Raw genomic sequence first — 16,939 nt, 5'->3', positions numbered from 1 at the left:
CACTAAACAATAAAGTAAAATAATAAAAATACTAGGAACGATACTGGATTTTATTGTGGATTGCGTTTTAAAAAAAAAGTCAGTTGTGGTGAATTTCCTTCATTGGATGTAAATATCACGATGAAAAAGGTGTCTAACTCACTACCATAGTGAAAAAATGAGCCTGGTTTAAAGAATAAAGGATACTAAATATATTTAACCTTTATTTATGCAGAGAGACCTTATGATCTTCCTATTTAAGATTGTTTTTCACAAAAAAGTTGGGTGTCCTGTCTGTGACGCAATAACAATATTGTTTCTTAACAAAATGTAAAGTGATGTGTTTCAGTGTCATTTAAGTGTTTTAAGCATGACCAGTACATTTTTTATATTGTCCCAGCCTCGTGATATGTCCCCCTAAATGCTGCACACTGTACCTTTAATCACTGCACCTTTAAATAGGCAGCAAGTTTACAACTTTTACAAATTTCACATACAGGGAGAGTGTAACCAAACATCCAAATACTGTTTATTTATCACTTTGCTTTGGGTAAATATCACATATTTAACAATCAGTGGTCACGACTCAAAACTCAAACTGTTGAGAATGGATTTTTATAAATTTGCAAGAGAATATCTCAGACATCCAGGATGTGTTAGCCTAGCTTGGCATAAAGACATTCCAGCTGCCATGTGCTTCCTCTGAAACAAACTGACGGGAGTTTTAGGTTCAACCCTTGAAAATATGAACACATTTAAACCTCCTTTGGGAACAGATGAACGTGTGAAAGCCTCTTTAAAGTGCCATAAATCAACTTTTATCTCACCTGTGTGTCGGTGCACAGATAACCGGCGGTTAGAGAGCTGGTTTGATCTCTTGCTCAAGAAAACCCTAAACAGATATGGAACCTGAGTGTCTGAGAACCGGGACAGACCCGCCAGCTGGACCACATGATCCACCAGGAGTCTTTAAGGAGGTTTCAACAGGAACCTGCAGAAGAGTCGAACGGCAGCAGAGCCAGAATGCTGAGGAGGTGGAGGAGAAGATGGTGGAACTTTCGCGGCGTCGCCCTGATCCTCCTCGTCCCGCTGCTGCTGCTTCCTCTTCCTCTCGTCATCGGGACGAAGGTGAGTCACCTCAACACGCCGGCAACCAGAGCAAAGGGCAACGGCCATTATACCTTAAAAACCTGTTTCCTCTCATGTTTATGAATCAAAGTAAACTGGAGGTTTGAAGGAAGTCTGACGCTCACAGATTTACAGTTTGAAATTTGTGGTTTTAAAGTTGCAAATTGAAACAAAACAAAAGATGATGCAAAACGACTCTGTTAGGTTGAGTAAAAAGCATCAGGTTTGGGTTAAAATGACTGGAGAGGTGCGTTCACACATGAGTTTGTGTTATTCGCATCACTCACTCACATTAGATGCTCCAGAAAGGAGGCGGGGTTTAGCACAGGAGAGGAGGTGGGGCTTCCCTCCACGTTAGACTCCAACCAGGTCTCCTCCATCACGGCTGAAATCACCACTATTGTTGCTTTGTACATGTTGAAGTTCCAGATACACCTGGAAACCAAACTGTGTCCTGTCTGGGTTCATGACATCATCATGACATCATCCAGAGGTGTTCCCTCGAAGCAAAATTCAGTTTTGTAACTCTGAGTTTTGGTTTTACAGCAAATTTACTTTGTAGGTCAGTCTCCATCTACGGCAACTTTCAACTGGATTTCCTGAAAATCAGCCAAACTGTGTCAGCAGTTGGTCTGTCGAGACATCGAGTTTAATTCTCTAGTTCCATTAAACACAATCGCTGTACACAGATCTGATGTTTTCATAGTCGTGCAGAAGCTTCAGTGGACAGCTGTGTGCTGCTGATTGGTTGTTACGATTGTGATAAATTAAATGTTGCACTATTGTTTATCCATAGTATGACAGGTAAATAAAACCGGTCTGTGTGTTTGTCCTGTAGGAGGCAGAATGTGCCTTTGTGTTGCTGCTGATGGCGGTGTTCTGGGTCTCGGAGGTGGTTCCTCTGTCTGCGACCGCCATGCTGCCCGCCGTCCTCTTCCCCATTCTCGGCATCATGAAGTCCACCGACGTACATGATAATAAATAGTTGTATATGTTGTTGTATTTAACTAAAGAAGACTTACAAATAAATGATTATTTCTACATCCTGGTTATATTGTTCGCTAATATTTGACTAACCTCGATAAAATGTTTTGTACTAACTTCTCCACTTCTCGCTATTTGTGGAAACGTTTGCTAAAAACAATGGCTGTTTTTAAGTAGTGAATATTACCAGTGCACTTGTTGATTTATTTATCATTTTGCTCTGTATTGGATTTTCTCTGAGTTTGATTTCAGTGAAATGTGAACGTACATTTGAAACTATTGTTCTCCCTTCATTATTTTGTTATTCCTCTTCTCCTGTTCCTGCAGGTGGCAAATGAGTACTTTAAAGACTTCCACTTCCTGCTGGTGGGCGTCGTCTGCCTCGCCACGTCCATCCAGAAGTGGGGTCTCCACCGCAGGATGGCTTTGAGTCTCATCACCAGGGTGGGAGTCGACCCTGCATGGTGAGCGCCGACCTTCAAACATTTCACAGAGACGACGCATCTAAAAGCTAGCGGTTAGTGGGTGTAAATGTAACAGTGAGATGATGCTGACAGGTTAGTGGGTGTAAATGTAACAGTGAGATGATGCTGACAGGTTAGTGGGTGTAAATGTAACAGTGAGATGATGCTGACCAGGTTAGTGGGTGTAAATGTAACAGTGAGATGATGCTGACCAGGTTAGTGGGTCTAAATGTAACAGTGAGATGATGCTGACCAGGTTAGTGGGTCTAAATGTAACAGTGAGATGATGCTGACCAGGTTAGTGGGTGTAAATGTAACAGTGAGATGATGCTGACCAGGTAAGTGGGTCTAAATGTAACAGTGAGATGATGCTGACCAGGTTAGTGGGTCTAAATGTAACAGTGAGATGATGCTGACCAGGTAAGTGGGTCTAAATGTAACAGTGAGATGATGCTGACCAGGTTAGTGGGTGTAAATGTAACAGTGAGATGATGCCGACCAGGTTAGTGGGTCTAAATGTAACAGTGAGATGATGCTGACCAGGTTAGTGGGTCTAAGTGGTCAGTGTGATGATGCTTTGCTCCGACCGGCAGGTTGATGCTGGGCTTTATGTCTGGCTGTGCGTTCCTCTCCATGTGGGTCCACAACACGTCGGCCGTCATGATGGTGATGCCCATCGTGGAGGCAGTTCTCCAGCAGCTCCTCAAGGCTGAGGACGGGGGAGGGGCAGGCCAAGACAACCCCACCCTGCAGCTGGACGGTACCTGGATTTCACGGGGGGAGAAGTAGAATAGCAACACAGTGGAATAGTAGAATAGTAACACGGTGGTACCATGGCAACGAGGAGGCGTTAACCTGGTAGAATAGCAACACAGTGGTACCATGGCAACAAGGAGACGTTAACCTGGTAGAATAGTAACACGGTGGTACCATGGCAACGAGGAGGCGTTAACCTGGTAAAATTGCAACATGGTGGTATCATGGCAACAAGGAGGCGTTAACCTGGTAAAATTGCAACATGGTGGTACCATGGCAACAAGGAGGCGTTAACCTGGTAAAATTGCAACATGGTGGTATCATGGCAACGAGGAGACGTTAACCTGGTAGAATAGCAACACGGTGGTACCAAGGCAACAAGGAGGCGTTAACCTGGTAAAATTGCAACACGGTGGTACCATGGCAACGAGGAGGCGTTAACCTAGTAGAATAGTAACACGGTGGTACCATGGCAACGAGGAGATGTTAACCTGGTAGAATAGTAACACGGTGGTACCATGGCAACGAGGAGACGTTAACCTGGTAGAATAGCAACACGATGGTACCATGGCAACGAGGAGATGTTAACCTGGTAGAATAGCAAAACGGTGGTGCCATGGCAATGAGGAGACGTTAACCTGGTAGAATAGCAACACGGTGGTACCATGGCAACGAGGAGACGTTAACCTGGTAGAACAGCAACACAGTGGTACCATGATGTTAACCACAGTCTCTTTTGCTCTCAGAAACTGGTGGCCATGTTGAAGAGATGAAAGAGATTGTGAGGTATGTGTGACGGAGTGTTTTATTGCTCGTTGATCACTTGGTTGATCACTTGGTTGATCACTTGTTCATCTGGGTTCTGGGTGGTTCTAAGTTCTAAGTTCTTGGGTACATCCAGTATACACGAATACTTTATTCTTCTGTCTCTCAGTGACGAGACACAGCCAGATGTTCCTGAAGAGACACTCACTGGTGTTCAGATAGAGACGTCACAGCCTGCTGCTGCTCAGGTACACTGAAATAATAATACTACTACTAGTACTACTACTGCTGCTGCTCAGGTACACTGAAATAATAATACTACTACTAGTACTACTACTGCTGCTGCTCCAGTACACTGAAATAATACTACTAATAGTACTACTACTGCTGCTGCTCAGATACACTGAAATAATACTACTACTAGTACTACTACTGCTGCTGCTCCGGTACATTGACATAATACTACTAATAGTACTACTACTACTGTTGCTGCTCAGATACACTGAAATAATACTACTACTAGTACTACTGCTGCTGCTGCTCCGGTACACTGACATAATACTACTAATTGTACTACTACTGTTGCTGCTCAGATACACTGAAATAATACTACTACCAGTACTATTACTACTGCTGATGCTGCTACTACTACTATTACTACTACAACTGCTTCTGTTACTTCTACTGCTACTATTACTACTACTACTATTACTACTGCTGCTGCTACTACTACTACTACTATTACTACTAGTAGGCCTACTAATATTACGACTACTACTACTACTGTTGCTGCTACTACTACTACTACTACTATTACTACTACTACTACTGCTGGTTATGTTACTTCTACTGCAACTTGTCGTTAACTGACGTGACTTCTGATACTAGTACCACCAACACTACTGTTAGAAAATGTTGTATTATCAGCAGCCTTATAATGATGCTACTAATGCTCAGTAATCCTTTTACTGATGATGAATCTGTGTGTGACGACAAGTACTTCTACTTGTGTCTAGTTGTGATACTAACAGCACACTGGTGCATCAGCTCATGCGTAGTGTATCCCTCTGTGTTGTCTTGCAGGCTGCTGAGCCTCGGCCTGCAGCACCCAGCAGGAGTCACCAGGACCTGATGGCGATGTGTAAAGCCATGTGCATCAGCGTCGCCTATTCCTCCAACATCGGCGGCATCGCCACGCTGCCCGGCACCTCGCCAAACCTCATCTTCTCCGAGTACCTCAACCAGTGAGTTAACGCTGTGAACGAGACAGAGGAGAGGGGACAAGGGATAGAATGCGAGGGGATCCTGTGAGGCGACACACAAACAGATCAAATCCAAGGGTTAAAATATAATACTGCAGTTTAGATTCCCCTGTCGAGAATTCAGTCCGCTTGGTAATGAAAGAACGAGAGGAAACAAAGATTCAAATCTCCTGTGTGTGTTTAAAAGATGCAATTAAATCCTCCTCCCACATGGTCTTTAAATTCAGGATTTACCCAGAGTGCAACAGCGTTAACTTCGGGACCTGGCTCCTGCTGTGCCTGCCTATCAGTGTAATCATGCTGCTGCTCACATGGATGTGGCTGTGCTGGCTTTTCATTGGCTCAGAGTGAGTGTCGCCATCTGCAACGCCGACCACCTCTCTGCGTTTTTACTCCCACTGATCCAGTTCCTCACCTTCCTTCTTCACATCTCTGCTTTTTATATCACCCCAAATCATCAGCTTCTTTTCATCTTTTTCTTTCCTTTTCTCTTCCTGTCCATCGATTCTTTATTACAACTGTAAAATTCATCACTAACATTTTTATCTCGTCTGTGTTTTTTAGTTGTGATGGTTTGTTTGATTTGTTTCATTAATCTTTTTGCACGTGTGACACAACGTGATTCAGTTGAATTTTTCTTAAATAAACAGGTTTCATGGTTAAACTCTCTTATTGGTTTCATCATCTCTAAACCTTTTGAACTCAGATTTCTGATGAATCTTTAAACCGGCAGCCGAGATGGTTTGACTTTAAATATGACTCTTTTTTGGGTGTATGGAGCAAAATGAGCACTAGAGAAAAATAAAGAACATCCATACGAGTTAGCAAGCTTTAAACATCACCAGCATCAGAATGTCTGGTTGTTACATGTTCATACGTCAGAATCAATATTTCAGACAGAATCACAATCATGTTTCAGAGCAGCAGGTGTTGCACGGTTGGTTTCTACAGCTGACAACCACAGACATGTTTGGCTGAGAGTCACCAGTTAACACGGTCACTCATTAAACCAAAACACTGGTGGTGTCTTTACCTGCAAACTATTAAATTGCTTTACAGCAGATTGTATTTTTTTTTAATAAATTAGAGAATGATGATACAAATGAGAAGATTGCAAAAAGATTAATTCAAATACAATAAAGCAAGGTAGAATAATAAGAAAATATAATTAAATCCACCCCCCTGACTAAGTATGATTCAAGTTAAAAATAGAAGCAATAAACATAATCCTCCGCCCAATGACAGCTGGGATCGGCTCCAGCCCCCCGGGATCCTGAATACAGGAGAAGCGGTAGATGATGGATGGATGGACAGTGACAGAAATTTTAAAAGCTTTTTGAAAGCGATGGATTTCTGATTTCTCACAAAAACACTTATTCCTTTCTGAACAGCTGAAACGACAACCTCCCCTTTCCAATGAAATCAGATTAAGCTTGCAGCCTAATTCACCCAACATTAGCTTCAATTTGACTTTTTAATGAACCACCATGGGACCTCATTTTGGATAAAGTGTTGCCGGTAGTACAGAGATATTTTTTGATGATGTTTGTGAATTTATAACTTTTAGAAGCAACACACGGATTAAATCAGCAGCTCATCAGAACCAGACATCCACCTGCACTGCAGAAAGTAAATAAAAACTTTTAATAACAAACTTTAAGAACACAAGTCAAAACAAACAAGCAGGTGTATCCTTATGTCTTTGCATAATTTAATTCTATTCTCGAAGCCGCTGAGATTAAAATAACATTCAGAGACCCTGAATATAATAATTCAGTTAGATTTGATATAATGTTTGATATGTCAGAACTCCACGATAGCTCATCTCAGCTCAACCCGGGGCTGAGCATGACTGTAGCGCTGATGTTAGCATTAGCAGCGTGAAGGTGTCAGAGGGGTTAATTGCGAGCGCCGCTGACCTCCGCACATGCTCAGTAATATTCTCATTAGTCGCCGTCTCTCAGCGTGTTATTAACCAATCACAGTCAATCATCTCCTTCACTGGGAGCATCACTCTGTCGCCTATCAATAATGTAATATGTCTGTGTGCACTGAACACACACACACACACACACACACACACACACACACACACACACACACACACACACAGCTTCAGGTTCCTATGGCGATGTGGAGGAGAGCAGTGTGAGAGGGAGACAGCAGCAAGAAAAGTGATAGAAGAAGAGTACGAGTCGCTGGGACCCATGAGGTGATTCATTCATTCATCCATTCAGTTCAATTATTTATTAGTTTGTGTATTTTTACCTCCATTCATTCATTCCCTCAGTCAATCAGTTGCAAGCTTCATTCATTCATTCACCTATTCATTCAGTCAGTAATATTAATTTTTAAATTTAAATCTATCATATGTTCATTCAGTCATTTATTCATTTAGATGCACATTCATCCATGTATGTATCCCTTTATTCATACATTTAGTTACATGTCCAGTCATGGAGTTCATAAATCCATTCATTCATGGGGTCAGTAATATGTTCATCATTCATGCATTCATGCATTCATTCGTTCATTTAGTTCATACGTTAATTAATTCAGTCAACAGTTCCCTCATACATTTAATTAATTTCATTAATTAATTTTGTCAGTCAGTTATATGTTAAGTTATTCAGTCAATCTGTCATGATTGAATATTCAGCCATTCATGTATTCAATCACTCAATTTCATTATTCATCCTAGTATAAGTATTGCATGTGTCCTTCGAACTGTATGAATAATTAATGATAAATTATATCTGATTCTACGGGATATTCACTTTAGTACCTTCATCACTCACTCATTCATTCCTCTTCCCTCCAGTCACCAGGAGATCGTCACCAGTCTGGTGTTCCTGGTGATGGTCTTGCTGTGGTTGACCAGGTCGCCAGGTTTCATGCCGGGTTGGACTTCTCTCTTCCCTCAGTGAGTCACGTTCCTTTTATTTCACTGCTGTTTATCTGGACTCACAAACACACAAACACCATGGACACGCAAACACCACAAACACACAAACACGCAAACACCACAAACACCACAAACACACAAACACACAAACACACAAACACCGGAAACACACAATCACCACAAACACACAAACACCACGGACACACAAACACACAATCACCACAAACACACAAACACCACGGACACACAAACACACAAACACATAAACACACAAACACCACGGACACACAAACACACAAACACATAAACACCACAAACACCACGGACACACAAACTCACAAACACACAAACATCGGAAACACACAAACACCACAAACACTTTTCATTTCTATGGTCATTTAAAAATATTTACAACTTCACTTATATTAGCCTACTACTAACAATAATAATAACTTTATTTGTGTAGCACATTTCATGCAAAGATGCAGCCCATAGTACAAAACATATTTTTATAATATAACAGCAATATCACAATACGATCTCAAGACAACAAAACATTAACTAAGCTACCATTAGAAAGTTCAGTGAAATGTTTAAATTTATGTTTCTGATTATTTACTTAAAAAAAGAAAAAAAAAATTCCATTTAACTGTTAATAGTGAAATCGTTAAACAGAGATAATTAGTTGTGTTTTATCGGCATAGCGGTAATATTTTACATTATGAATGATTATGCTCAGAAGGAGCACTGATAAGGAAAATGGAAAGGGGCCTAAAATGCCTCCTTGAGGAACATTGTATTCAACTTCAAATGTCCGTGACCCAAAGTCACTAACAAGAATCTTCCTTCCTGACACTGCAAGTGAAACTAGAAACTAGCCTTTTCTCCAGTTGATGGATCGATGATGATCAATAGTATCAAACGCAACGCTGAAAACACATTTTACAGTAGGCATCACAGACCGACAGGGACTCAGGAACTACAGAGTTAGACTAACTCATTGTTGGTTTGGTCTTTTGAACGTGTGCTTTTCAGTCAGTCGGGCTTCATCACCGATGCCACCGTGGCTCTGCTGTTGGGCCTCCTCTTCTTCTTCATCCCGGCCTACGGACCGGCCAGAAAATACGGTGAATAATCGAGACGTCACAGCTTAGCTGTGATTGGTGATTTCTGCTGCCAAGGCCCCCCTGGCAGCTCTCTGAGGCCCCCTAGTGGGCAGTGGCCCCCCTGTTGAGAACCACTGTTCCAGGTTAGTCCACTATATTAGTGGTCCCCAATCTTTTTTATGCCACAGACCAGTACCATGTCGCGGACATGTGTGAGGGACGCATACGACGAAAATGATTCATTATTTTAAAAAAAACATCATAAAGAAAACGAGATTGATATGTGTAACGCAATTTATTGTGAACAAAGTTGTAAACAAGTTAATACGACTCACGACCCATGCACAGCGCGAAAGTGAGGTTTTGGGCTCAATTTTACTGTCATGTGACCAAGGCGGGAGAGCTGCTGAGCAAATAAGCGCGAACAGATGACATGACAGAAGAGAATAGCGAGAACAGCTTTCATGCACCAGTAGTCAATAAAGCGGAAATAAAGCAAGATTTTCTCTGTGGTGCCACATGGTCCATAGACCGGTCTTTGGGGACCACTGATATATAAGATTCACAGCAGGTAACCAGAGGTGGAAAGTGACGAAGTACATTTACTAAAGTAACGTTGTGAGGTTACTGTAATTTCCTATGTGTTACTCTACATATTATATCTGATTATACCTTCACTTAATAATATCCAATCAAGAATATTTTCACTGTGATATATTTTTCAACGTCCCAGCTGATCCCCATTGTTAAGTTTATAGCAAGTCAGCAAACATGTGAGCAGGATATATTTTTCTCCATCCAGAGGCCATGATCTCCTGGAAGGAGTTCCAGGCCTCCATGCCGTGGGAGGTGGCCCTGCTGGTCGGTGGAGGCTTTGCACTCGCTGAAGGCACGAAGGTAAACTGTGTCTGTCCACGTGAAACATAATCTTCATACGTCCACTATAAGGAACCTCTCCTTATAGCATGAAAAAACACTGAAGTAACCGTAGAGATAAAAGAGACCGTTGGCTAAGCTACCCTCATAGCCACCGGGCCACTTTCTACACTTTCTTACGGCAAGTGGCCGACTTACTTTACAGCCCCACCAACGGTTGTTGTCATAACAACTACACTCTTAGAAATAAAAGTGCTAAGTAGAACCATATAAGGTTCTTCGGCTTGTCCTCATAGGAGAACCCTTTTTGGCTCCAGGTAGAACCTTTTATAAAGGTTCCACCTGGAACCTTTTTGGAGGGTTCTACCGAGAACCCCACATAAAGGGTTATACCTAGAACTGTTTGTGTAAGGTTCCACCCAGAACCCCCCATGAGAGGTTCTACAAAGAACCCATACTGGGGGTTCAACCAAGAACCCTTTCATTTTCCAAGGTTTTCATCTAGAACCCAAACAGGGAGTTCCACCCAGAACCCCTCATTCGAGGTTCTACAAAGAACTCACGCAGGGAGTTCCATTAAGAACCCTTTCATAATTCAAGGGTTTCATCTAGAACCCGCACAGGGAGTTCCATTAAGAACCCTTTCATAATTCAAGGGTTTCATCTAGAACCCGCACAGGGAGTTCCACTAAGAACCCTTTTGGTTTTCAAGGGTTTTATCTAGAACCCACACAGGGAGTTCCACTAAGAACCCTTTCATTTTTCAAGGGTTTTATCTAGAACCCACACAGGGAGTTCCACTAAGAACCCTCTCGTATTTCAAGGGTTTCAGCTAGAACCCACACAAGGAGTTCCACTAAGAACCCTTTCATATTTCAAGGGTTTCATCTAGAACCTACAAAAGGAGTTCCACCAAGAACCCTTTCATGTTTCAAGGGTTTCATCTACACCTCACACAGGGGGTTCTTTTTCACAAATAACCGTCTTGTCTTCTGAGGGTTCTATGAAGAACCATATTGTATTCTACAGATCAGTTTAGTTCATATTATATTGTGGTCATTTATCATTTTGACATTAAACAAACATTCAAAACATTTTAATGAGATTTTTTTTTTTTTAAAGATAGGCTGTGTAGGTCCCAGGGGAGAACAGGTCAAAAGTCAGCATCGGTCCAGTGCAGGGGTGCCCAACTCCGGTTCTGGAGAGCCACATGTTTTAGGTTTCTCCCTGCACCTGATTCGAATGATTTTCAAACCTGTGACAAGCTTCAGTTGCTTGATAATGAGCACATCATTAGAATCAGGTGTGTAAGAGCAGGGAGAAACCTAAAACATGCAGGACAGTGGCTCTGCAGGACTGGAGATGGGCACCCCTGGTCCAGTGGAATCAGCAACATGACAGGCCAGGCACATCATGCTGTCCTCAGTAGGTGAATTTGTGAATCTCCAGCCACGGTGACATGGCAGAAAGGGGAGACGAAAAAGTGTTAGTTCCTTCAATCCAAGGTGCACTTACTACATTTACTGCGCCTTATTGTAAGCTACAAACAATAAAATAATGCATGGTCCAATGAAAGGAATCAGAGTACATACTGTACATAGTAACTGTGACAGTGGAACAGAATCATGAGAAAGTGAGGGAACCCCACAAAGTTTTCACATTGATTTAAATAATGTTAAAATACTTTTCAGTGTTATGTAACAATAACTCAAAATGTTACGTATTGTAACAATAATGGAAATCTCGGCAAAACCCTCTTTTTCAAGCCAATGGTACACTTCGGCTTTCGTCCAAGCTGTGTAAGTCATTTCTACAAGAAAACAAACAAACAATCAAAACATAACAAGAAACAAATGCTTAGTCCAACTTTCACCATAAAAGTCCTCAGCTAGGGTCGAGCATGCTGAAATAAGATATTATATTTAGCTCAACTTGATTCTCTGAAGTTTCTTCTCTTCTCTCTCTCTTCTGTTCTTCTTTGTTCTGTTCTGTTCGCAGTAATCACTATTGGTATGTCACACCTGGTTTGTAGAGGGGGAAGACCAGACTATATGGTGCAATCCATGGGGCAACCAGCTCTTAACTCACACATGACAGCCACCATGGGGCCAGCTCCCAGGCCCAACACACCAAACCTCGCCCTTTCCCCTGGGAGATCAAGGTTCAATTCCTGGCATCAACAAACCCTGATGCGGTAGCCCCAAAGTCAGCATTACAATATGATGATGCAGCTTCACAACTTGACTAAGCCAGTCAGCAGGGTACAGCAGCCATGGGATGAAGCCGATCATGGAAAAGTATGAGGAGGAGACAAATACATGAGTAAAATTGTCTGTAAAATAAGTGTTTAATATTTTTTAAATTGTCTGTCACTAATCCACACATCACCTAAATTGGCATTAACATGGTCACTCTGCATCAACCAGGCCTTGACTCACAACTTCAAACTATATGTACTAAACTTTTACTGCTGCGCAGCGATGGGTCAGGTCCGGGGCTATTTTTGGCAAATTTAGGCAATTCTGAGCAACAAACAAGAGAATAAGAAGGCAAGACAGTTGACATTATAATTATAGCTAATTGTCTGGAAGTCCAACCAGTAACATATGATATCTGTCAACATGGGAATTGAACCTGTGACCTAAAAGCAGAAGTCACACATTGTACAGACAGAGCTAAACAGACACATGATCAGCTCCCTCTGTCTGACCACTGACATGAAGGAGCTGTCAACCTGGCTGTGTGAGTGAGTGTGGCGAGTCAGAGGAGTCCCTGATCTACACGTTCTGCTGGATAGCTCAGTGGGTAATGGTACAGACTTTAGATTCGGAGGGTGGGGGTTAAAATCCCAGTCACAGCTAATCTTTACCTGGATCAACAAGATTTGCTGATGAAGGTCTTGCTTTCTTATAATTAATGGTTGTGAAAATAAATTGGTAACAGAACATTTCAGTTATAGGACTGCCATTATTTGTATGTCTGATCAGAATGTGTAAGGTAATAGACTAGTATGGTGGACCTGATGACTCAATGCAGCTAGCTGGTTAGCTCAGTCACTACTGCCAGTGACTTTAGACTGGGTGGCAGGTGTTCAAATCCCAAGATGGGCAATTATGTTACAGTTTGATCAACAGGATCTAGAGAAGAAGAAAAAAACAAATAAACAAAAAAAAAATGGATATGAAAAGTATTTGTATCAGTAGTCACAAGGAAGTGTGTCCCTGGTGACAGAGGATCCATGCTTTCAACAATCCCTGAAGAACTCTTTCTTCCAAAAACGGTTCTCTGGATCAAAATAGTTCTTACTGGAACCCTTAGTGTTACCAAGAACCCCTTTAAAACCCTTTATTCAGGAAAGGGATTTTAAAGGGTTCTCTGGATCAAAATAGTTCTTACTGGAACCATTAGTGTTACCAAGAAACCTTGAAAAACCCTTTTTTCGGGAAAGGGTTTTTCAGAAGCAAATGGTTCCAGGTAGAATCTCAGCCCTTGTAGAAGAACCCTATTGGAACCCTTATTTCTAAGAGTGTTACAACAATCGCTGCTTTCTGTCGTACTCGTCACATGACCACAGAAAACGGCTCAATGTCTTTTCCACTCTTATTTTATAAGTATATGTTCTTATTTCCTCTTTCCTTAAGAGTTCATATATATGTATGAAATTGAAAAATAAGATTTATTATTGTTTGGCATTTTTTGGTTGGGTCAAGACACTCTGATTTGACTCATCTGTGTACTTCTAACTTAATTTGCGGGAACTGACCCTTTAATCAGCTGAAACCAGCTTAAAACATAACGTTACATTATATCGGAGCTGCTTCAAAACATTGTGTGTGTGTGTGTGTGTGTGTGTGTGTGTGTGTGTGTGTGTGTGTGTGTGTGTGCGCTGCAGGAGTCCGGCCTGTCTCTATGGGTGGCTGAGCTGCTGACACCTCTGGGTGATCTACCAGTCTTGGCCACGATCACGGCCGCCTGCATCATCGTCACCATGGTAACCGCAGTGGCCAGCAATGCCGCCACCATCACCATCTTCCTGCCCATCCTCTCTCCTCTGGTAGGGACACAGATGATCTGATCATCAGGCCATTAGAAAGTAATGTTTTTTCATCCTTGATGTGAATGTTTTTAAAAAATCAATGAAAGTTATATAATCTACAGACCCACTTTGTTTTCTAGAGTCAATCTCAAAACTGTAGTAACGATGTCACGTTCAAGCACTTTGTTGAATTGAAAAATGTATTGGTATTGGGAAAATCCTTAATTCCATTAGACTGAATAATCTCACTGGCAGAATTTCTTTAAAGATAAAATTAATCAACTGTCAAATCAAATTACGCATACTTAGATTACAGATTAAAATGATACACAAGAACATCTCATACTTGTTGCACTGTTACAAACAAAGAATAACATACCATCCAATACTGAATCCGTCCTCTTCTCCATCATGTTGGAAGGTACTGGTCATCCCGACTCAGGAACTCATATTTACCATAATTCTGATACCACTTGAAGGCAGCATTAATATCGTCAGCCTGCCGTGTTCCCTCGTGTCTCCCTCCAATCAGCCTTCAGCCTGCCCTCCTGTCTGCCCACCTGTGTCTTGTTCCCCAATGAGCTCCTGTTGTATTTAGTCCTGTGCTGGATTTTCTTTTGTTGCCTACTTTTTTGTGGACTACCATCTGTAAGGTTACTGCTTGGCCTTCGTCCGTATCTGCATTACGTCCCAACTTGTACTCTGAACCACGCAAAAAACAACAACAGTGGAAATAAGTCTGATAAGTTAAAACCAAAATGTAGCAGCGTAGCATGTGTGACCAATGAGAACGGCTGGCTGTGATTGAACAACTCCAACATTGAGACGGATGTTTGTGGTCCGGCTCTCTTCAGGCCGAGGCGATCCACGTGAACCCGCTGTACGTCCTGATCCCCACCACCCTCTGCACATCCTTCTCCTTCCTGCTGCCGGTGTCCAACCCGCCCAACGCCGTCGTCTTTGCCTACGGACACTTCAGCATCGTTGACATGGTGAGTCCTGTGGTACAAACATGGCTGCCATCATTATGAAATTGAATTCTGCACGTAAAACCATAACTTGCCTGTCTGATCGCTGCTGCAGGTGAAGGCGGGACTTGGCGTCAATGTGATCGGCGTCCTTTCTGCCCTGTTGGGCGTGGCAACATGGGGAGTTCCGTTGTTCTCCCTGGATACTTACCCGGACTGGGCGCCGGTCCTTCCTGGGTTCAACGCCACGACACCGTGATGATCTCAGTATGATGCTGACATCTCCACGTTCACACACAATAACACATTTTCACCTTGTGTTATTTGCAAAAGTTTGACTGTGGGATAATTTATGTTTAATCGTGTTAGTTGCGTAAACTGCCCCAGAGAGGAGGCGGGGCTTCCCTCCACTTAGACCCCAACCAGGTTTCCTCCATCATGGCTGAAATCACCACTATTGCTGCTTTGAACATGTTGAAGTCTCAGATCCACCAGGAAACCAAACGCCGCCCTGTCTGACTTCATGACATCATCCAGAGGTGCTCGGTGGATTTCACCAAGCTGGATCCAGCAAGACCTGGTTTACCACAGCTGGAGGAACCCAGAATAAACTATTTAGCTGTGATTTAATATCAATATCCCATGAAAATGATGCTGAAATAACTCCATAATGATGGTGATCAGTAAAAAGTGTGAAGTCATGCTTTGTAAGGTCTGTCTGCAAGACGACAAGATAACTACTTGTGTAATTCATACCATTCGTCTAGTTGCGTCTCTGCATTTTTTTATGCGATCGCCCCGTGCAAGCATTTTTTTTTGCTTTGTGTTTGTAGTGAACTCAGTATTAAAGGGCTCTAGGGGGGCTGGTTGGACTGAATGATCTTCATTCTCAGATTATTACATGAAATGTGAAAGGTGTCGCATGTGGTGAAGACCCCAGATAGAATTGTCATTATTGCTGCATTTCTTTTTTAGCCTTTTTTAGTGGTAGTAGTCCATAGTTTTGGTTTTGCGTCACATTTCCTGTCAGGGAGCATCTCAGTGTTTGTAGCTAAAGCCACCTGCTCGCCGTAAACATGGTGGAACCTCACCCTGGAAAGAAGTAGAATGAATATTACATTCATCAGGATGCAAACATCCTTTGGACGATCATGTTACTGCCTACTGGATGTGGAAGTCGGCTGCTGATTCCCAACATGTTTGCAACGACTATAATCTAATCTACTGTCAGATGTCGTGTTTAGAGCTCGTACTGCTGCCCCGAGTGGACAAAGGGAATAAAAAAGTCTTTACAAAACGACAAACTCCCGAACGTCTTAGATTTTATGTTGATATGTTTATTCATTATAAATGATCAACGATGAATGCCTTTTCTGTTATATTTGTTTCTGTTTTTTTTTCTAGTTTTCTGATTCAGAGCAGAGAAATTGGAAACTTGAATAACTTAATAACTTAAATAAAGTTTGATGAAAATGAAACGACTGCACACAAATGGTAGCGATGCAGTTCTGAACCTAACAAGCTGCACGTTTAAGTACTGTGGTACAGTATAATTACTGGGCGAGGATGAATAAAGATGAATCCGTTTTAATGTTAAGTACATCAATACGCAGGGCTGCACGGTGGTGTAGTGGGTAGCACAGTCGCCTCACAGCAAGAGGGTCTCGAGTTTGATTCCCGGGTCGGGTTCGGGTTCCTTCTGTATGGAGT

General features: G+C 42.1%; 1 protein-coding gene across 1 annotated transcript; it reads left to right on the top strand.

The window, feature by feature from the left end:
• Positions 1-930: 930 nt before the first annotated feature.
• On the top strand, positions 931-15,488 carry slc13a1 (solute carrier family 13 member 1; the record flags this gene model as incomplete). The annotated part of the gene is made up of 15 exons (XM_084017892.1): positions 931-1,107; positions 1,946-2,074; positions 2,419-2,555; positions 3,149-3,315; positions 4,058-4,097; positions 4,213-4,324; positions 5,160-5,320; positions 5,566-5,685; positions 7,452-7,550; positions 8,160-8,261; positions 9,279-9,370; positions 10,152-10,246; positions 14,118-14,279; positions 15,116-15,253; positions 15,345-15,488. The coding sequence occupies 15 exons, from the start codon at positions 931-933 to the stop codon at positions 15,486-15,488; spliced, it is 1,875 nt and encodes a 624-aa protein (XP_083874018.1).
• Positions 15,489-16,939: the final 1,451 nt, after the last annotated feature.

This window comes from Eutrigla gurnardus (assembly GCF_963514095.1).
Source record: "Eutrigla gurnardus genome assembly, chromosome: 9".
Lineage (NCBI taxonomy): Eukaryota > Metazoa > Chordata > Actinopteri > Perciformes > Triglidae > Eutrigla > Eutrigla gurnardus.
The sequence above is the reverse complement of the archived record's forward strand: the minus strand, read 5'-3'. Positions and strand labels throughout refer to the sequence as shown.